General features: G+C 41.1%; 1 protein-coding gene across 4 annotated transcripts in view; it reads right to left on the reverse strand.

Annotated features, from left to right (window-relative positions):
- The window catches only part of EZH2 (enhancer of zeste 2 polycomb repressive complex 2 subunit), a 57,140-nt gene that overhangs the window by 27,800 nt on the left and 5,471 nt on the right, over nucleotides 1–23,869 (reverse strand). For 2 of the 4 annotated variants that reach the window (XM_070369082.1, XM_070369083.1), the window contains 2 exons: nucleotides 5,266–5,389; nucleotides 4,579–4,707 (listed from right to left, as the gene is read on the reverse strand). In XM_070369082.1, coding sequence (XP_070225183.1) covers nucleotides 4,579–4,707; nucleotides 5,266–5,382 — 246 coding nt within the window. In that variant the 5' untranslated portion in view covers nucleotides 5,383–5,389. Of the gene's footprint in view, nucleotides 1–4,578; nucleotides 4,708–5,265; nucleotides 5,390–17,707; nucleotides 17,727–23,869 lie in introns of those variants that run through there. The other 2 variants (XM_070369085.1, XM_070369081.1) reach the window with 2 other exon arrangements.

Raw genomic sequence — 23,869 nt, forward strand, 5'->3', positions numbered from 1 at the left:
AGCAAATTAAACACAACTTCTGCTAGTTTATTTAAGATTACAAAGTAAACATTTGATATTTCTGAAAAGTTCACTTTTTAAAGTTAAGATATATCATCTTAAGTTTAAAATATGAACTCAAACGTAAGTGTATGATATATCTTTAATATACAATAATAAAATAGAAACTCAAACAACATAAGTGATCTTTCTTTTTTTTAAATGGTCTTCTTGGAAAAGCATAAAATGCTTATATTAGCTTCCTTTCAAAAAAAAAAGTAACACCTCCTTATGGTTACTGAAGTAATGTTCCATCTATTTCCACTGAAAGAAAACCAGAAAGAAAGCGAAGGCTGCCATGATTTGAAAAAGTTACATGGGCAGGAAGGACTGGCAGAGTTAATACAAGATTCAACCAACAAAGGGTTAAAAGAGACAGAGAGCAGCAGAAAGCAATGAGAAACCAGTTCCTTGAGGAACCAAGAAAGGATGGATATACTCAAGCTGAGTGTCAAGACACTCACTTGGGAGCACCCCTCACCTCTAAGACATGAGAAAAAGGGCCCAGCTCCTTGCCACACTTGCTCAAATGCTGAGCAGGACACACTGGCCCTCTAATCCTGAAATTCTCAAAGGAAAGAAAGCACGTTACTGTGCTGGAGTGAGGAGTAAAGAGTACATACTGGGTACACCAGCATGTTATTTTTCTTTGTATACAGTAATTTCTATTAACAATTAACTGACAAAAGGACATGACCATGTCAATAAATGATGAGGTCAAGTGTTTACAGGTAAACAAGTTTTTTCTTCCCCTTCAATAAAAAACAAGCCCAAATTGCAAACTCATGAAAGAATTCACATGTCCTGCATTAAACAGAAGCTTCCCCCTACCAAAAAAAAATCATTTGTGAATATCAAATGATAGGTGATGAACTTAAAATTCTAAGCTATCACTGGGAAGAGCAAACCTGTATGTACTGACAAGTCCAGAAGACTTTCAATTCCATGAATGTGAGAACCGGGGGCCTTCTGATGCTGCTTGTATGTTAAACATTCTGAAGAAGCCCCACATTTCTCACTCCTTTCATTAGTAAACAAGACACAGAATTCTTACAAGAACATTATATTCTCCTGGAAATCTAAAAATGCATATTGGCAGGATATTTTAAAACTACTACACCAATCATGCCAGATGCCCAGAAGACAGACATCATTCGAGAAAGCCTCCCTTTCATTCACAATATGTACAAGTAAAAAAAATCTTGTTATGAACAATCAATGAAGAGGAAAAGCGCCTTGTGGTTTTTAGCAAGAAACAGAAAATGTACAAAAAGAAATACATTAGTAAGAACTACAAGAGTAACTCAACCAGCTTCTTCATTAAAACTGGAAAAACAGACACACTACAGAGCATGGCCACTGACTACAGGCTTGCAGAGATAAAGTTCTTTACTTATTGATAAAACAAAGTAATGATGTTACCAAGAAATAAGTTTTTGATAAACAGCCACATGTTAAGGCAATATGGTGTATATCCCTTGGCCTGTAAGTATCATTTAATAACATTTTTAAGCTGAGCACTCCTTAAAAAAAGATAAACTGAAGAGCAAAGGAAATAAATGTAAAGTATATATATTATAGTCACTATCTTCAAGAAGTCAGAAGTATTTTCTAAAAGAAAAAACAGACATATCTGCACTAAAATCCCATGGGCAACAGTTTAGGTTTTGTACCTTCAACACCAAAAACGAAGTCCCGCGAGTCTCCTGGAAGTACGCGTGAAGCAAACAGCAGACTAAAGATGTGGCTGCAGGTCAACTGCAGGACTCCTTGAACCCAAGTCACTTCATCAGATAAGAAAGTAAACTTGTCAGATTTTCTTTACTAAAATAACCTAGATAAAATTGGTCATTTTAAAACCGAGCGTATCACCTACCTTCTACAAGTACAGAAGGGAATAAAGTATTTGAGTGAATGACTGAAAACTGTCAGTGAATCATCATCATGCTCCAAGGATTTAAACTGAAGACAGCCCTTTTATAAAGGATGAGTTTATAAAGATAAGGACTTAATTAAAGCAGTGTCACAACAGCACTTAACAAACATTCAAAGAAACAGACTTTTCAGGTGTCTGGGTCAACAGTGCAGTCCCAAATTCTGTCAAGCCTACAAGCCTACTGCAAAGAAACTCTTTGCAAAATAGGCTTACTTATCTATTCTTCCTGCTTCTGACCTAGTTGACTCCAACTTTCAAAGCATAAAAAAGAAATGGATTTTGGAAATGCTCAAACTGAAGAAAAACTAAACAGGGATATAATCTTATCTGAGAAGTAAGGAGACCAGACAGAAATCACTAAAGTCCTTTCCAGCCCTAAAATTCTATCATTTACTATGATAACACCAAAAAGCTTATCACAAACTATAGAAATCTTCAGCTTCCAAAAGTCAGTGATGATGGTTTTAAAGGGGGTGGGAGGCTAGGAGGAATAAAAGATGAATCATTTGAATCAGAATCAGCTGTCAAGAGAGGCTCAAAAACAAGCTTGACCAGGTCAGAGCTCTAGGCAACAAACCCTGAACCCTGAGGCTAGGGGTTTCTTTCCTCCTTTTCCTTCCTATTTTGTGAAAATGCTTCTTCTCAACCTGCATGGAGTACTAAGTTTACAAACCACTTGTTTTTATCAAAATACTAATTTCTTCTTACCATTTGTCCCATAAGCTCAATAAAAAGTTAGGTATCTTTACATTCAATGACTTTTATCTCTACTGACAAAATTAAAAGCAAAATTCAATTAGTAATTATTCATTTGAATAAACTGTACTCTTAAATTTAACACCAAAAATTCTATCATGAGCAATTCCAGTTGTACATAAATAACGAACTTCAATAATTTCTTAATGTGTCTGAGCAAAGTGTACTCTTTCAGGCCCACATCAGATCATTAGAGCAAGGAAACTGACTTTAAGCCCTCTAAGCTACGTTTCCTCACCCGGGAATGGAAAAGGGGGTAACACAGCCATCACAATGATCATATCACAACAGACCTAGCGCCCTGCCAGAAATCACCACTGCTGCGACTTTTATTATAAAGGCAGGCTGGGCTTTCGGCAGCATTTTGAGATTTGTAATGGGTGGTAAAAACGTGTTCTATGTGTTTCCTACTTTATTTCTCCAAATTTCTAAGATTTTTCTCTCTGGGGGAAAAAAAACACAGGTTTCTTTTTCCTTCACTTCAAAACTTACAGAACATCACCACACAAAACTTGCAAAAGAACCAGTGAGAAGCTGCATCCTGATCCCTTTTGAGAATGTTCTAACCAGCACAGAAAGGAATCCCTTTCACCTTTAGTGATGAAATATTAATTAGTACATTTTATTCATGTATGTACATTAATAAGTACATATTAATAAGTCATTTACCTCAATGTGTAGGTCCTGACCTGTTCCATGTGACTGGAAGGTGTTAATACTTTTTTTCATATAATACATTTAATACAACTGCAAATCAGAGCTTAAAGAGTTATCACTTGACAAAATGTATAAATAACTAAGAATCAGCCCAAGCCATTTTTCACCATCAAGACCATGAACATCATCACTGAAACCACTTCTAGGACCGTATCTGTAGCACTGACCAGTCCTTGAAGCCAGCCCGTCACACAACCTCAATAGGCCTCATATGACAGCAAATTAGTGCTTAGTTGTTATAATACCATATAAAAAATGTATACTCGTTGAAAACATCACTTTAGAACAAATTCATTCCATTGTTTAGACGCATCCCATGTTTAGACATGCAGGTCAACAATCATCTACTTCGTGGTGTAATTTAAATTTCAACTCACTTTCTTCCCTCTTTCTGCTTCCATGCCCATTCATGCAGCATTTCGTAGGATATGTCATGTCTTCCTGTATAAAACTGGTGCTTAAGTTGAAACACCTTAACCAAAATCCTATTGATTGGTTCATTCTGTGTAAGTTTCTGCCATTTTCTCTTCATCTTACTACTACTACATTTAATGTGTTACTTCATTATAAACCTACCATAGATTTATTGCCTTCCTTGGAAAACAGTAATTTTTTGGAGGGATTAAGATCTACTTCGTTCATCCAAAAAAATGCTATTAACAAAGGAAATTCTGACCTCTCAACCCCAAGTTTTAAAATTCCCGGTGAGCCTTAGAATTTAAACAAAATGTGTAATAAAATGCTTGTTAACTCCATGAGTATGCATGAAAAAGAAACACTTCTTCCAGCATGGCTAATTCATATGAAGGGGGAGAAAAAAAGTATGTGTCAGGAAGCCCTGCTCTAACTTTTGATCTGATGAGGACATTTAAGAGTATTTTAAGTTCTTTTTTAACGAACAGTCTTATAAAAGTCTAGGAATCTACCTAATAACAGTGAAAGTAGAATTCTAAACCCCAGAGCTCTGTTATAGGAATAGCTAGAAGCCATTAGCAGTTGCACATTAAAGAGAAACAGCAATAAAACAAGGGACATCCGAGGTCAATGGTTCTCTCTCAATAACCAACCAACACTGCAACAGCAAAAACCAAAATGCACTGATAATCTGAACAGCGCGTGAGTTCACCAACCTCCCTGGTCCCGCGCAATGAGCTCACAGAAGTCAGGATATGCACAGGCTGGATTCTTCGCTGTTTCCACTCTTGGTTTAAGATTTCTGTTCTTTCCAAAATTTTCTGACGATTGGAACTAAACATACTCTTTAAAAAAAAATGGAGGAGAGGAGAGAAGAAATTGTTCATTGTTAGAAATTTTGTAACATCTCTAATGAAAGTTAAAATTGCATGATTTCTCAAAAGTACCAGGGACATTCCTTCAAAAGCATATGATTTTACACTAAAATGTGGCTTCCCACATTCAAATAATACAAAAACACAATATCTATTATTTTACTGACAGTAGAAGGGGAATAAGAAATCATTTTTGTCCTTTGTTAACTGTGTACATATCTTCTTTAATTACAAAGACTACAGGAACGCAGTACCATGAAACACCCCTTTATGCTTGGATCCTGAGTCTTCTCACGCAGTACACAAAGCTATATTGAAAAGACGGTGGCTGCCAAGTAGGTGGAATTAGACTAACAACTTATCATTTCACTATGTGCATGGTACAATTTTTATGTTAGTTAAGACAGACCAAGGACCTCAACTTTCAAGTTTCCATTTCTCTTACAGTAAATAAGGCCATTTTCCCCTTCAAACTAAAACTTAACTTGAGGGGCTGTACACCGCGTGCTCCCAGGAGGCAGAGGGTACCTTGACTTCGTCAGCGCGCCTGAATCTCTTGAGCTGCCGCAGGCGCATGTACTCTGACTTTACGCGCTTCCGCCAACACACTGGTCCCTTCTCAGACTTCTTCCCAGTCTGGCCCATGATTATTCTAAAAGCAATGGTTTCATATTAAAATCGCTGATCTGACCAGCCTGAATATGATCACTTTTGTTTTAACCCCCAGCAAACTAACCACCAACCAAAGAAATGACACATAATTACACTCTTGGTTATTTGCAAGGAGGGTGCTCATTTGTTCTGTGTTGTGAAGTCCTCAAAAACATTTCATTCCAGGTATAAATTTTTATTTAACATAACTTTTCAAAGACATTTTTATTTACAAAGATACTCCACTCCTAAACTGCAGTCATTCTACCAAAACATGACCCATTACAGGAGTTAATTATATACAATAAGGAGCTATGAGACGCACACTTGTGGAGTGAAATAAAAATGTAGACACATGTTCTAAGTTTTTCATCATTAAATTAGCTGATGTAGGCACAAATAAATGACTGGAAAAGAGAAATCCAAAACAGAAGTAAAATCTACATACAGCATTAAAGGTAGAAAATACATAGAACAATACATGATACAGGTACAAATTAAAGTATTTCCTCTACATGCACTTTCAACCATGCTTCTCACCTTCAACACGGTGATGCAAGTCTGTGTTTTTACCTGTGGCCACCTTTCCTTCCACGGGACCTCCCAGAGAAGGCAGGGACCCAGAGGCCCTGGAAGCCAGTTATGTGAAACATGGGCTCAGCCTGCGGTCTACCAGGTGTCCAATTCACACTACAGAGTCTAACAAGTGTCCTCTTCTAGAACATTTTCTCAAGTGCTAAATTTGCACTTGTATCTTGAAAATATCAGAAGGATAGTCCTCTGTCGGATGGTGCAAAGGGGCCGCGCTGTGGATCTGGGCTTTACTTTCTCTAAACACAGTGGAAAGTCATGGAGGGTTTTCAGTCAAGGGGAGGGAAGATGTCCACTCTGGAGGGGCCAGCTGGTGGCAGCAGTGACAGAAGGGGCTGCAGGAGACCAAAACGCAAAGGTGAGGCCAGCTGAGACTGGACAGCGGAAGTGTGGCCAGGTGGGAGATGCAGCCTGTACAAGCACACCGGGGAGGAGAGCAAGGAAAGGATTTCCATCTGCAGAAGGCGGCTTTCTGGCCGGAGTAACCGAGCAGGGTTTCAGGTACCCGTTTACATACAGCCCTCAGGCACAGAGAAAAATGCCTAAGGAGAGGAATCAGAGAAAGAAAGGAGCCCAGAGGTCAGGGGAACTTTCTGTAGGAATACTCCACCGCCAAGCCACGAAAGACAAAGCCAATGGTGGATGATGATTCAAGCTGAAAGAGGAGCAAAGAGAGCAAGTGATAAATGACTAGTAAGAATTGGGCGATGAACATACAAAGATGAATGGAACACAGAACCTGCCGTGTGGAGCTTATAGCCTACCTAAGAAGGCCTGAAAGAACAGACTTTACAATATGAGATAAACACGCAAAAGTACTGGGGTTGAGGGTAGGGGAGTCAAGTAAGGAGGGACAGAAGGAGGGCAGAAAAGTGACAGCTCAACCTTAACAGCTGAGGCGATTTCAAGAGGCACAGAGAGCAGGCGCTCAGAGCAGGAGCCCGCGGCGGCAGGGTGCCAGCAGACGCTGCAGACAAAGCGCACCCCAAACCCGTGAAGAGCCCAACTACAAGAACTGAGGGAATGAGAAGAATGGAGAGACTTCAGAACTGCAGATAAAGACGGCTGAATGAGATCAGAGATAGTCTGAGTCCTGGAAAAGGTTCAAAGTGCGCCCTTGCCTGGGGTGCTGAGTGGAACAGTCCTGGGAGCTGAGGAGACTAATGGCCACAGCCGACCCCAGCTTGGCAGAAATGGAGAACCCCAGAAGAAGTCAGGAAGAAGGTGAGGCCGGGCCAAAGGGCGCCCGAGTCTGGGAGAAACTCGAGCTCTATTTAAAAGGTGACTCTGTGGCAATTTTTTGCTTTCATATCTGTCGTTAGGTAACGGATGGGCTCAGGTGATTCTATGCAAATTATTTTCAGATATTTAGCACTTCAGAGGCCTACCCAAAAGGGGGAAATATCAGGTAAAAAGGGATTATCACCGCTTCATTAGCTCATAAACTCATCACCACTGCCGCCTCCACAAATTCTTAGTCCCCGGAGGCGGTGGTGGTGCCGAGTACGATGAATCTGCTCCGGGAGCATGGCTCTTGTCCTCTCTGATGTCCAACACGGCTATCACTATGGTTTTTAAAGTGCATTTTTTCTGTCGTGGTGCAAAGGTATCGATAGTTAGCACTTCATGTTTTCAACCCTGGAATATCTTCCAGATGTTTCTACCATTAGTAAGAACACCTCTAGAAAAGTCTGTTGGGACCGAACCAAAGCTGTAACTAAACTACCAAGTCTCACAATCGACAACAGGAAACTTCAAAGCTGATCTGGAACCAACCTCTCGTAAGAGAGCATGTGTGGATATGTTTCCACGTTTATAAATTTCACAAAGATCTCCCAAATAATGAAAATGAAGGCTTCTAAGCCATAGAATGATCTGGTAAATATGCACAATAGACAGGAAAAGAAAATCATGATTCATTTAGGGGAAATTATCCAAATATAAGGTTCATGACCTCTGAATTAGGATAACAAAAGTATAGGGATAAACAGGCAGATCCATGAAAAAACTAACAAAACTTAAGGTACCATTAGAAGGATGTTTTACATAAAACAAGCTCCCTCCCTCAGCACTGACAACACATTAAAATCACATTTTCATGTTCATCACCCCACTTCACTCCCACTGGAGGTTCCTCAATCTCAAGAACAGTTTTTCTCCTTTGTAAAACCCCAGGGCCTGGCTGGGTGCCCGACAAACAGATTTGATAAAACAAACAAACAATAAAACCAAAACGCAGGTCTACTAACATGTGCTGATCACGAGCCGCTGTGCCACTAGGAATGAAAGGAAGGCGGACTGCCGTGCTGAGCACAGGAAGGGAGGGGGAGACACCCCATCATGAGAACCCTGGGGGGAGGCCAGTCTCAGGGGCGGTCAGGGCCCTGGGGTCCACCTGCCCTACAACAAATGAACAGACCCTGAGCATAAAACCCGGAGCCTCCAGGATTCCCTTAAGGAAGCTGCTCCTGCCTGAGAGACCTCATCCAAACAACAAACCGGGTACCAGCGCCCCCCACAGCTAGCTGGCTGCAGACACCCAACCCCGCAGGCCCACCCACCTCTAGGCCCAGCAGGCAGAAGCCTTCAAGCCTTCAAATTCGAGCTCCCCCAGCCCCTTCCCGCCCTGAAAGCAGACAAATGAGTCCTTCTGACTCCTTCCCACCACATCTCAGCCCAGTGAGAACTAAGATAGCGCTTGGAGTACTCGTGGATCGGCAGAAAGGAACTTTCATTAAAATGACTTGCTCCTAAATGGATGGGGATGTGTGAGAAATTCAGTTTTTAAATGTCTCACTCAAAAGATCTGTTTAGTCTCACAGATGAAATGACACGAAATATCATTTTTATCCCAGAAAATAAAATAGCTTCTCTTATTCAAAGCAGATATAGCTCAAGTCCACCTATATACAATGAAACCGAAACAACAGTTATATGCTTTAATTCAAAAGACAAACCAGGGTATGGCAAGGGACCATCCACACCTTAATACAATGTCGTACAGCCTGTCAGGACTACAAATATATAGATTAAAGTAAGATTACACATAGTTCAGAGTCTATTTTATGAATCAACCAAACCTCAATTGTTTTGGATTAGGCTTTCTGCCACAGGAGACACAGAAGGGACCTGAGGTATATTCTTAGGACTGTGATGAATGAACAGAAGACAGGTTCCGGCCCCATGTCCTCAGGGTCCATAAGCAGCAGCCCCAGGAGCAGACCTACTCCGCCCCTGCCTCCGGTTTAGACACCACACACACCTCCACCTGCCGTGACTGGGCCACACAGCCCAGGACTCTCATTCCTGTCTATCAGGTCCAGCCCTCGGCCACTTGTGAGGGGCCTTTATTACCTAAGGTGACATTCCTGCTCCTCCTTACTCAGCTGAGGATGACTGAGGAATTAAAAAAAAAGAAAGAAAACAGGTTCCCTAGGCATTTTCAGTGCCCGTGATGCCCTTCTTTATTTCTCATTCCTAAAGGATTTGCCGCATCAAGTCATTTGCCATCCACTCACCTGAGCTGTGCTTCTACTTGTCTAAAGAAAATTATAAATTACGTGTACTACTTATCCTTCTCAACTAATTGCCTTAACGTTGACTCCTAACTGAAGACCCGACTGAGGAAGGTGAAATCCAAACTCAACAACATTTAAGTACTACGACTGCAATGCTCTCAAAGTCCTCCCCTAAAGAAAACTGCCAAGTTGGAAAAATCACCAATCTTCAATAGTGCTTTTATATTTAAAACACTTTTGAGGGCAGCTCAAAATCTCACTTACCAATTTTATTTATCTTTTTACGTTAAAAACCACTGTTTCAATAAACTCAAAAGTAAATTAATGGTAAATAAGATTTTGTAGGTTAGGATTAGGAGAACTAGAGAGACTTATAGATGTTAACTTTTGGTAAGACATAAAAATTTACCAAAGGAAAGTAGGTCTTACGCCTGAGGAGCTTCACAGAAAACACCCCTACGAGAAGGAGACTGGGATCAAGGCGTACAGGGAGGCACGCGCGTGGGGCTGCTGCCTGGGCCCCAATTCGGTGGGTTCATGAAAACAAGCAGACACCACTACATGTCACCCCCACCCCAGCTGCGCAGAAGGGTGCCCCGGTGAGTAACAGCGCTGGTTATGGGCGCAGGGCACCGACGTGGGCAGCATACTCTCCACATTCCACCCACAACTTAAACAGAGGTGCGCGCACAGCCTGCAAAGCCAGTCTCCCTGGGCTGGACCCAGTTCTCCCAGAATGAGATGTGTGAGAACCTGGCCAGGTTCCCACATCTCTTGGTGCCTCCCTGTCCTCACACCCTGAGGAGCGTCCAGGTCACAGAGCTGTCCTGAGAAGCCCGCTCAGGTCAGGCACCGCCCAGTGCCCATCAGAGCAGGCGCGGCACCAGGGAGGTCCCGCCACCATCACCCGCAGGTGAGGGAGAGGAGGACAGGACACCCAGAGAAAAAGTCAAGATGACAGATGGGTGTGAAAAGTCACTTTCTCACATGGGAGGCTGTAGGCAAGTAAATAAGAACAGAACAGGATTCCAGGGATCTCAGGAAGGAATGCAGACCACACAGCGAATCCAAGAGAATTGAAACCTCAGGAGATAAGCCCACGGAAACAGGTAGGCTAAAGGAGCCCACCTAGGAAACTGTGGAAATCTGTGTTTCGACCGGACAGAAGGAGGCTGAGGACGAAAAGAACTGGGCAGAAGCACTGTCCTCTAGCTCAGTTTTCTCCTGGGGAGCCAGGGCCAAACAAGGAAGAGGCGGAGACGGACCAGAATCAGGGACGGCCGCGGAAACTCAGAAAGAAGCAGAGCATCCCCGGGTGAGCCGGCGGGCCAGGCCTTTCCCAGGCCGCAGAGCCCAGCCACAGGACCCCACGTCTTCTTCCCCTGAATCCCATTCGCCGGCACAAGAAGTTGGGCTCCGAGGAGATGGCCGTTGGGGGGCTGGGACCAGGAAACCAGGAGGAAAGCCTGCAGCAGAAAGGAAGGGAATGCTCTGAGGAGGAAAGGCAGGAACCAGACTGAAGGACTCCCAGGGGCCAGAGCTGCAGGGGTTTTAGCAGCAAACAAAATCACAACAGTATTACAACCAAACTAACAAGTATCCATGAGTCTGAGAGAAGGAAGTGAAAGCATAAATAAGTAAATGGGGGCGGAGGGGCAAGTCTTCCTTACACGCAATTCCAAAATCGCAGTGGGCGGGGTCCAATGCAGAAACCAGCAACACCCCCGTCAGGGTTATTAGCTCACTCTCTGCTTGCACCCCATGACACCTGCCACATACAACTCGTATCTTCCCCTCAAACCTCACAACCTGTCACTTCAGTTGTTGCTTAAAAATGTATCAACCCAAACTGAAGGATATTTCCACCAAACACAGGACCGACAAGTAAGGTTATGATAACAGAGAAAGACTGAGAAACTGTCACTGATCGGAAGAGACTAAGGAGACAGCCGAATGCAACCTGGTGTCCTGTAGCAGAGTAAGAACTAAGTAGGAAACCTGGGGATATCCAGAGAGAGTCTCCAGGTTAGTTAACAGTAATGTAATAACGGTTTCTTAATTTTTGACAAATATACCATGATTACAGAAATCTAAAATTATTCCAAAATAAAGTTTCTTTTTTAAAGAAGAAAATTAAGTTACACAACAACCTAAAGGCTTTCATTTTAAAAGCAGGCACCTACTTCTTAAAGTGATAAACAAAACAGAAATATATTACAAATTAAAATGCTATGTAAAATGTTAAATAGGAAAAAACAAAAAATATACACAGATGGAATTTGAGGGGGAAATTCCCACATCTAATTCTACTATTTAAAAACTCAGACATCACTTGAGTAATATAAGGGTGGGGGGAATCTCCATATGAGCTTATAAGATGGTGTCTACTTAAAAAGATAATACAGGCTATAGGCTATATTATAGGTTATATTAATAAAAATACAGACTCTGAACCAAGGAAAGTAATTGTTCCACTGATTATACACATACTGACCAAAGAAATCAAACAGTTCTATACAATTCAGGTGTTGTGTACAACTAGTTGTGTTCTGACCCAGCTGGGAGACAGCAGTAAACACCGATCACAGAAAAGAGCATCTGAGTTTGGGGTTTTAATAGAAAAGTGCTAATACACACTCACCGAGTCATTCAATATTTACTGAACATCTAGCACATTCTAGGTACCCTTGTAGGAACGGAAGGCTCAGAAATAAATAACAGACAAAAATCTATGACCTTACAGAACTTAGTCTATTGGGATGGAAACAAATCAAAAACAAAGAAAAATGTTTAGTATGTAAGATGGTATTGAGGGCTGTGGAAAAAAACAACCAAACAGGAAAGTAAGGTGAGCCAGGTCTGTTAGGGTGAGCAAACAAAGGAACCTGCTGGAGGCTCTCAGCACCCTGTGCGGGGTGCAAGCCCACAGGACACAGAGAGCTCACCAACTTGTATTGTTCCCACCAACCCACTCAAAATATGCACTAATATTTTCTAGTAAAGACTCCAAAAATACCTGATTCAGTATCTATCCAAAGCAGGTTACAGTAACTCCACAATGCTCCAGTGATCAACACAGCTTTACAGAATTTCCAACTGGCATTAAAGCTGGCATTCAAGGATTGCTAGGTGTCACAGCTCAGGTTAACCACTAGGTCAATTATCCTCAACAAAGACTGAAAGTTAACAGCATTTTATAACACATACATGCTCTCTTTGTTAGTATTAAGCCAAATTAAAGAAATAGATTGGCTATTCATGTTAACAAAACAGCCATCATTAACTATGTGTTGCTGATTGGACTGTCTGTATTTAATCTGTCAATTTGCTTTGGTTATACCATAAGATGTTTATATCTGTACATTTTTAGGGAGCATATAAATAAAACTAAAGTCAACCCAACAGTTGCATTCAACATTCAAGTTTGAAAAATGTATTAGAAACTGGGTTACTGAAGTAATTTAGGAATAAAGTGATAAGAACTTCTGACTGGGTTGGTAGTAGTGTGGATGGAGAAGAAAGACAGCAAGAGACATTCTAACATTGAAAAACCTGATGCACTCATGCAGAGAAAAAACTGAGCAAAAGAAAATAGCCAGGACATGGAAGCAACCTAGATGTCCATCAGCAGATGAATGGATAAGAAAGCTATGGTACATATACACAATGGAGTATTACTCAGCCATTAAAAAGAATACATTTGAATCAGTTCTAATGAGATGGATAAAACTGGAACCTATTATACAGAGTGAAGTAAGCCAGAAAGAAAAACACCAATACAGTATACTAACACATATATATGGAATTTAGAAAGATGGTAACAATAACCCTGTGTACGAGACAGCAAAAGAGACACCGATGTATAGATCAGTCTTATGGACTCTGTGGGAGAGAGGGAGAGGTGGGGAGATCTGGGAGAATAGCATTGAAACATGTATAATATCATGTATGAAACGAGTCGCCAATCCAGGTTCGATGCGGTACTGGATGCGTGGGGCTGGTGCACTGGGAAAACCCAGAGGAGGGTAGGGGGGAGGGAGGAGGGAGGAGGGTTAAGGATGGGGAACGGGTATACCTGTGGCGGATTCATTTCGATATTTGGCAAAACTAATACAATATTGTAAAGTTTAAAAATAAAATAAAATAAAATTTTAAAAAAAAAAAAAAAAAAAAAAGCCCTAAGTTAGCCACTGCAACCACTAAGAATCTGAACGTAGGTCCAGACTGAGACATTAATTACTCACATAGCAGTCAACCAGCACAAAGAGCGGGCAGAATGTTCACAGAAAACATGATACCACTCATAAGCTGAAAGGGTCTTAGGGCCCCTTGAGTTTATATAGGGTGTAGCTACTGATATTTTTCATATTAGAAATTTAAAACTGAGAAAGTTTTAAAACATTTATTTAAAAAACAACAGCAGCAAGTCTGTCACATATTAATAACATGTAATGTTATTATAAAATGTTAATATAACACATTTTATTTTTAAAAAACTATTTTCCTTTTTTAAAAAATTAATGAAGGGTACTGTTTTACATTTTTGCCAGTTCTTTAAATATCTGTCTTAACAGAAGACAGCTGGATTCCCATATCTGCTTCTGTATTCAATCTGCTCCAACATGCTGTTTTGGTTGAAGAAAATCCCTTCCCAAACAAATATCTGAGCTACAGCAGGGAAGGGCGTCTGCATGGCTTCTGAGTTCATGGGCAATCTCATGCTAGGACATTACTCCAGAACTGTTTTAAGAGAAAAGTGACTAGAGCAGCTTGTGATTCAACCTCATAGCTGCTTTTCCTCAAGACAACCTCTATCCTTCAGTAAGCAGCGGTTGTTGCTTAAAAGATTAGTTGCAATGAGGAATCTAAAATTGTATCAATAAACGTTCCTACTCTGCTACATTAAAATTCATTGGTCTGTCTCCTTTGACTGCATCTTTAACCCATGCGTGACTTTATAATATCATTTCCTCGATTTGAAAAACACTGGTCCACTGAGTTATGCAAATTTTCCATAAGTTCACATATTTCAAAAAATCATTATTTGTTAAATCCACTGATGTCATCAGAAAAGTCTTTAAGTATTTATTGGAAAAGCTGTCAACCTCACCATGACAGATACCAAGTTTTCTAAAAATTCTAATTTTTGCTCAAAAACTCAAACATTGCCACTGGCAACAAATAACGGTCAGTTGTTCTCCGTCAAGTGACAGGCTCACTTTGTTGAAAACGTCTGCCCCATACCCAAGCTGGAATAATCACGGTCTGTCAACCCCTCTTTCAAGTGAAAATGGCTCCGCGTGAAAAAAGCAGCTGGTGCAGCCTGGAACTCCATCACATAAGTGCGGCTCCCAGAGACCGTTGGACTCCGGCAGCGTCGAAGCCCTGTATGCACATTCCTATCCTGTAGCACAGAATATTAAGATGTGTGCACTCAGGACCAAGAGTATATAAAATTAGCAACTGTTTTCACTTCATCCAGGACATTCTCAAAAAAACATTTTTTTAAAACTCCCAAGTGCTGCATGCCAACAATCCTTGTCTACCACCGCTTTTCTGCCCCTGGAGCAGCCGTCAACACGTAACATCTTAAATTATTACCAAAATTGGTTTTTACAAGTATCTATTTGGCTGGATCAAGGTCTTAGTTACTGCATGTGGGATCTGGTTCCCTGACCCCATGCATTGGGAGGGCAGAGTCTCAGCCCCCGGACCACCTGGGAAGTCCCACTCCCTGCGGCCCACAGAGCACACTTGGAGAACAAGTATATCCAGACACCACATGAATCAGAAATCACAACAGTACCCCAGCTTTTCATTTGCCTAACAGAGAGCCTGGAGCTGGCATGTATTCAAATTATATTTCCTAAAAGATAAGTTTGTAAGAATGAAAGCCTAGAAATCACCATTTTTTGCAATTAAAAAAAAGGCAAACAAAACATCTCTGTGAGAGCTTCCCTGGTGACTCAGTGGTCAAGAATCTGCCTGTCAATACAGGGGACACAGGTTTGATCCCTAGTCCAGGAAGATCGCACATGCCACGCATGGGGCAGCTAAGTCCACGTGCCACAACTACTGAGCCCACACACCCTGGAGCCCGTGCTCCAAAATGAGAGAAGCCTCTGCACCACGGCAAGCGTAGCCCCTGCTTGCCACAACTAACGATGACCCAGCACTGCCAACAATAAATGAATAAAAACTTTGAAATCTATGTTAAAAATATTTAACGAGGGATACTTCGCTGTAACTGTCAACTATAGAATTCAAAAGAAAGGCTGCCATACATCTGTGCCAAATTAAGGGATTAACGTTAACAAAATTTGTCTTAAAAATTTCTTGCTTTCACCCATCTGTCTTACCCTTCACCCTCACAGGAAGGTATCATCCCTGGTCACTGTCTCTCTTCTAATCCCCTACTTAGCTTCCCCCAAACAACCCTACCCTTCTGACCAACTCCCCACGTCACTCACACTTTGCCCTACCCACGTAAGAGAAAGATAAAAGTAAATATCTTGTCCCTTTTCACTTTCTAGCATGCCTGTTTTTATTTAAAAGAGAGAAAAAAGTAACAAAAATAACACAAACTCACTACTGCTGCATCCAAACAGTCCTCCCAAAAGACTTGTGAAAATTTACGAAAAAGAAATTTCTGAAACTTCATTTTGAAGGACTTGGGAAAGCCAGGAATAGAGGTACTATCCACCAGTCAAAATCAATTTATAAAACATTCTGAAAGTGCCTAACACGGCAAGAGACACAAGTTTGCAAGATACAACAGGCTCCTTAGTGCCTAAACTTCAGCAGATCATAGTACACACGATCACTAGTACATACAACTACAGGTGAAAAGTAGTGTGAACGGCATTTGTATCAATAAGTTTTTAGGAAACAAATCTGCCATGACTAGTGATAAGAGAAATTAAAATCCAGATCACATTTGTAGCCCTGGTTTGAGCCCAGCTAAAAAGGCACAGGAAAACTACAGTAATTTAGCAATCTTAGGTGAATGACAGAAAACATTAACTGGATTGTTTCAGCAAAAGTGAGTAGACTCTGCAGTAATGTATTTTCTACAAAAGTCAGATCATCTTCCTTTCAGCAGAAGAGTAAACTAAACCCCGGAGTCTACAGACCAGCATTCCTGTGTTATTCGAAAATCCTATCCATTCACAGACATGTCTTAGAAAAGAAATGGCATATAAATTTACACCAAGTGGAAAACTGAACTATCATAAAGGTCTTAAACAGTTTGCTGGGACAACAGATAAAACAGATTGATTAGCTAAACTGACATCGAGAGGGTGAAGTTTTCTTTGAAAACTGTACAAAACCTGTTTTTATGAGCTAAAATCCTCTCTTCTGTTAGGTACTACTCAGTCTACCGAGACACTGTGGGAGAGGAAACAACAAAAACTGACGCACCAGAACCTAAAACTGACACATAGCTCACCGTAACTCAAGGACGGGACGTGGGATACTCGTGTCTGCAAAACTCCTTTTGATACTTCCTTAGAGAAGTCGGCTCTAAATCATATCTCAAATAACCCAACATCCAGTGCCTGTTTACCAACACACATTGGGGAAAGTTCTCAGAGACGCCCACGTTGGGTAAGTCACCCCGGTGAGCACTGGGTGGGTGACAGGATGCTGCCACCCCGGCCGGCACTGCAAGGCCCTGCCACCAGTCAGGCGCGCGGCTGCCAGCGCTTCCAACACAGCACGAGCCCCCCGTGCAAACCAGCAACTGTGCTCAAAGAACGGTGGTCTGTGCGCACACTGGAGGAAAACGGGCTGCTCTGGGGCCTGAAGAGGTTTCTGCGATACAATACCTTCCTAGAAACTCTCCATGGGTGATTCTGCCAACATACTATTGTTACCTGAGACAGTGACTCTATGTCTTAATCCCCAAACAAAATTCCTCTCTCTCTCTCTCTTTATATATTATATATATATATATATATATTTTTTTTTTTTTTTTTTGGCTGCACCACACAGCAGGTAGGGTCTTAGTTCCCTGACCAGGGATCGAACCTGTGTCCCCTGCAATGGAAGCACAGAGCCTTAACCACTGGACCGCCAGGCAAGTCCCCCAGTTTCCTCTATATTTGAAGACAGTATCATAAAATGGACTTGGCAGTTCAAACTACTAATCCCCAAGTATTTACAGACTCTCAGAATTTCCAGGCGTTCTACAATCAAGTAACCCTTACCTGGAGATTTCAGCACTGGGGTTCATGTCCACCACAAGGGGATAAACATGTCTGTCAGTGCCATTTCTTTAGCTTGTGGACAAGACTCCTCAGAGACCCTTCAGAAACTCCTGGGGCTCATCTCCACCTTGAAATTCATTCTCTTGCTTAGAAAAGTAGTAGTTTCGTGCCAACATGGAAGTGAAGGAGATAGGGGTCATGATGAGCTCTAAGTCTTTTCATGACTTTCCTATACTTAAGGTTTATGATAAATATAAATATACTGCTGAAGTACTAGAAAATGCCTAACCCTTCAACTATTATTTATAACCAATGATATTTCTAATATGTGTTACCAAACTATATTGTCTATTTAATTATTTTATTACTATAACATCATGTGCTGTGCTTAGTCACTCAGTCGGATCCAACTCTTCACGACCCCATGAACTGTAACCCACCTGGCTCCTCTGTCCATGCGGATTCTCCAGGCAAGAATACTGCAGTGGGTTGCCATGCCCTCCTCCAGGGGATCTTCCTGACCCAGGAATCGAACCTAGGTCTCCTGCACTGTAGGCAGGTTCTTTACCCTCTGAGCTACCAGGGAACCAGCTTATAATTAGCATTAGATGTTTTAGGAATGGGAGAAGTGCACAGAACTCAAATGCCAGCTAGGAAGCATCACAATCACCTGTGAAGGTAATATGAACTCAAGTCCAGTATTTCTCAGTCTCCAGAGAAACAGACATAAGTGCCTACAGAAGCGAAGCACCTAGCATCTCAGTATTTGAGCTAAGAAGCCTAGAAACAGCAAAATCCTATCCTCGAAGGGACCTCTGTCCTCCTGGTTGTATGAATTCAGGCAAGTTACTTACCTCCACCAAGTTCCTATTTCTTTATCTATGAAAAAAGGTACATGGTAGATCCCCAATAATCACAACCTGCTCAGTTTGTTTGCTCATCTCAGTCACTTGGCAGTGGAGATCCATGAAAGCTACTTGCCAAGGAAACACAACCACTTTTAGATGATCATCATACTGTTAAAAGATGATCGATGCTGCTGCTGCTGCTAAGTCGCTTCAGTCATGTCCAACTCTGTGCCACCCCATAGACGGCAGCCCATTAGGCTCCTCTGTCCCTGGGATTCTCCAGGCAAGAATACTGGAGTGGGTAAGTTCATCCTAATAGAATCTTTTAGAATATTCAAAGAACAGATAACTATATTCTCATTCAGCAAATGCTGTATTTTTTTTTAGAATAATTATAATGTATGACTTTCAACAAATTTCAAAAGTAAAATGGTTGGTTTACAGCTGCATGTGTATCAGGCACAGAGCAGGCCTGAAGTAAACCATAGCTAGTTCCATGACTTGGAAGCACACGAGAGCTACTCACACACCTGTGAACAGCATATAGTGAAACTTCACTACAGGTGCCAGCATCAAAAACATACAAGAGCTGCTTTAATGATGATCAAGATTCTTTCAATGCTTAAAGAAAATCAACTAGGCTTTTGTCATTTTTTGTGTTTTGCTTACAAAGCACTTGGTCTTTAGTATCAAAAGCCAAGGCACTAAAATGGATAAAACAGTCATGATGTTCTGTCTTTCTGACACTTTTTTAAAGCTTACTAGAAACATCTTGACATGCTATGTATAAATTTAGTGTGCATAAATGCAACAGAGAGATAAAGACCATCCTGAGATAAATTTGAAGAATCATTACTTTATATTCCTCACTTATTTCCATGTTTCTCAAGCTAACTTTAATCAAGAGTTTATTAGATACATAAATTAACGCTGCATAATAGTACCTGACAGCAGGTAGCAAAGTTCACTGGGTGATATACACAGTAAAGACAAACAAAACTCACTTTTGAGACAGACTTCTGAAGGCTCTGCTTTAAAGGGTAGGGTGCTATTTAAATAATTACTTACTGAGTTGCTGCTAAAGAAGAGAGGCCGAAGTTTTCAATTTTATTGGTCCTAAATCAATTTCACAAAATGTTATTTCTATCTGCTATGTACAAGACTTTTTTCTAACCTCTACCATGCAGATGAGTAGACCAGAGCTTTGAGTGAAGGGGAGAGGGAGAGAAAGGCTGAACAGCAGCTTGAGATGCTACAACGGTACGGAAGGGATTCCAGAAAGAGGACAGACCACAGACTCCACATGAGGCTTCTTGGAGACCAGGAAGACGACCAGCTGAGCTCAACAGGGGAGAAGGACAAGAAAACTCTTGAACAAACAGCTAGTTCACTGTGTGACTAGTTGAGAAAGCTTAGGCTGTTTCCGAGATAGCCTGGAACACTAGCTTCGGGAGTTTCTCATGGAATCGACGGCCATGGAAGACAACCCACCTGCAGAGGTGTACAACACCCAGCAGAAGCCCTGGCGCTTTTTTTTTTCCTTCATTAAAGAGGAGACCATCTCAGGATGGTCTTTATCCCTCTGTTGCATTTATGCACACTAAATTCATACATAGCATTTCAAGATGTTTCTAGTAAGCTTTAAAAAAGTGTCAAAAAGACATTATTTTTGTGCCCTGAAGAAAAACTAAAAATTACTGTGCGAGTAAATCAGGTGTTGAGCAAAAGAACTGATACTTTGCAGAAATAAAGCAGTGAACAAATCAAGTATATATAATCTGAAAAACCATTTGATTATATAACAACAAAAACTACTTCACTATCAAAACAGGTAGACCAAGCTTGACAATTGTATTATCACTTCTACATAACCAGATTCTAAGATCAAAGTCACTTTTAATATCCCCATTTACCCTCTGAAGAAAATGAAAGCAAATTTTTAATTCACTAAAAAATGAAAAGGTCCAAACTACTCCAAATGAAAATTTAAAGAATTATTAAATATTATCACTTTCAAATTTTAAAATTCTCCATGCCACATAACTCACATACCTAACACCTCAAGATAAATAATATCCTTTTCATGTTCCTGTTTCTACAAACATGACATTGTGTTATACCAAGAAAAAAATGACTTGTGAATTAAGAACAAATTTGTTTTCACACAATTTTACTGAATTTAAACAATTATGCTTCTAGCGTTATTACTTAACTTGATCTATATATTGTCAAAAATACACAAAATCAAAGAGGAAAATTTGGAGAAAAAATTGGAAAACATTAAAGAGAAAACGTTTCCAATACATACATCTGACAGAGACAGTGTACCCAGAATACAGAAACACCAATTTTTAAAATGGGCAAAAGGTTTGACAGAAAAGTACACACAAATGGCCCATAAGCATGTGAAAAGATATCCAGCACCATGAACACTTGGGAAATATACATCAAAACCACAAAAGGACACTCAGCACTCATTAGATGTCAGTGACTTAAGCAACAGCAACACGGGACATTGGTGAAGACAGCAGAACCACAGGTCCCAGGCAGGCACCACCCTGACTCCACGCAGGATGGCACAATCGCTTGTGGAGATGGCCTGGCAGTTTCTCATGAAGCTAAATCAGTATTTACCAAGTGACCCCACAATCCAACTACAAGTCCACCCAAGAGAAAGGAAAAGATCCATCCACAAAAAGATTGCCCAAATGGTCACAGAGGATTTACTATAACAAAAGCCAAAAGGGACCAACCCGATCAGCTAGTGAAGTGAAAAAAAAGCATAAGATGTTCACAAAGTGACTACTACTGAGAAATAGTGACTCCTGAAACAAGCAACAACACAGATAAACCTCGAGAACATGCTGGATCAAAGAAGCCAGTCACAGAAGAGTATATCCTGCGTAATTCTATTCACATGAAACTCCGGAACAGGAGAAATCGGATCAGCAGCTGAGAGAATGATGGGAAAGGAGCGTGAAGAGCTCTGCAATGGCAGCAAGGTTACATCGTGACTGACTGGGTGGATCCCAATGTATATAAATTACACTTCAGTAAAGCTGATTCTGTACCCCCAAAAAACGGACACCTCTGTAGAAAACAGGGCAACAGCTATTAAAACCTGAAACGTGCATAATCTTGAACCATCGGCTCTTCCTCTAGAAAGCTGTCATGCAGAAGTTCAAAGCTCCGTAAGGATGCTCCCCCCTCAGAGGGCAAGCACAGCACCCACACAGAGAGCTGGTTCATCGCCTGACGACACAGAAGCCGGTACAAGGAGTATTCCACCCAACAACAGCCTGAGAACCTGGAGCAAAGGGCAGTACATTTCTGCAAGGAGCCACGTGGTTAAGCACTTGAGGCTTGGCAGAACACAGCCAGTCGCCTTGCATATTCTTTGGGGGGTTTTGTTGTTGTTTTACAACTCTTTTAAGAAATGCTAAAATCATTGGTAGCTCACAGGGCCTTACGAAAACAAAAAACAAGCGCGCACACATACACCCCCAGGCTGAGAAATCAGGGCTTTGAAGCCCAAATACCTAAATTCAAATCGGTAACCTACCACTTAACTAGTAACATAATCCCTTCACCTCTTGTTATTACAGTGTCCGTGTAAAATAAATGAAAGCACTTATAACCGTGTCAACTACAGAGCAAGCTTTAAAGAAATACCAGCTTTTTAAAATGAAACAGACCTCTGTACTGACCTAAAATAATTGTTTTATATCAAAATAACTTAATCCTGCTTGTGTAAAATACATAAATACATGTATAAATATATCACATTGACCAAAAAGTCCGTTCTGGCTCTAGCAGTGTGCTTAGTTGTTCTTAACTTCTTTCGAAACAATTTTGTTAGATTGTACTGTGACAGCTCTCATATCAGTGTGCATTTCAAAAAACTTATCAAAACTGGTCAATTTTTTTAATAAAAGATGTTTTTGTGTGGACCATTTTTTAAAGTCTTCATTGAATTTGTTACAATATTGCTTCTGTTTTATGATTTGGTTTTTTTGGCCCCTGAGGCATGTAGGATCTTAGCTCCCAGACCAGGGGTTGAACCTGCATCCTCTGCACTGGAAGGAAAAAGTCTCAACCACTGAAGAGCCAGGGAAGTCCCAAAATTGGTGAATTTTTATGTAGCCATTTTAATACTGAAGATGGAAGAAAAAAAGGAATATTTTCAACAAACTTTGCTTTATTACTTCAAGAAAAGGCAAAAACACAACTGAAACACAAAAACAGATTTGTGCAGTGTATGGAGATGGTGCTGTGACTGACTGAACATATCAAAAGGTATTTTCGAAGTTTCATGCTAGAGATTTCTCGATGGACAATGCTCTACTGTCTGGTAGACCAGATGAAGTTGACAGTGATCAAATCGAGATGTTAACTGAGAAGGATCAATGTTATACCACTCGAGAGATAGTCAAAATTCTCAAAATACCCAAATCAAGCCCTGAAAATCATCTGCACCAGCTTGGTTATGTTAATCGCTTTGATGTTTGGGTTCCACTTAAGGGGGAGGGGAGGCCCTTCTTTACCGTATTTCCATATGCAATTCTCTACTGAAACATAATGAAAACGTTCCATTTTTAAAACAAATTGTGACGGGGGATGAAAAGTGGATACTATACAATAATGTGGAACAGAAGAGATCATGGGGCAAGCAAAATGAACCACCACTAACCACACCAAAGGCCGATCTTCATCCAAAAAGGGTGAAGTTGTGTATATGGTGGGATTGGAAGGAGTCCTCTATCATGAGCTTCTTTCAGAAAAGCAACTGAATAACTCCAACAAGTACTGCTCCCAATTGGCTTTCCAGGTGGCTCAGTGGTAATCACCTGCCAACGCAGGAGATGCAGGAGAATCAACTTCGATCCCTGGGTCGGGAAGATCCCTTGGAGAAGGAAATGGCCACCCACTCCAGTATTCCTGCCTGAAAAATTCCATGGACAGAGGAGCCTCATGGGCTACAGTCCACAGGGTCGGAAAGAGTCTGACACCACTTAAGGACTAAGCACACACACACCCACTGCTCCTAATCAAACCAACTGAAAGCAGCATTCCACAAAAAGCGTCTGGAATTAGTCAACAGCAAACCATAATCTTCCGTTAGGATAACCCAAGACCACATGTTTCTTTGATGACCAGGCAAAAACTGTTACAGCTTGGGTGGGAAGTTCTGATTCATCCACCATTATTCATCAGACATTACACCTTTGGATTTCCATTTATTTCGGTCTTCACAGAATTCTCTTAAGGGAAAAAATTTCAATTCCCTGGAAGACAATAAAAGGCACCTAGAACA

This window comes from Bos mutus, chromosome 4 (genome assembly GCF_027580195.1).
Source record: "Bos mutus isolate GX-2022 chromosome 4, NWIPB_WYAK_1.1, whole genome shotgun sequence".
Taxonomy (NCBI): domain Eukaryota; kingdom Metazoa; phylum Chordata; class Mammalia; order Artiodactyla; family Bovidae; genus Bos; species Bos mutus.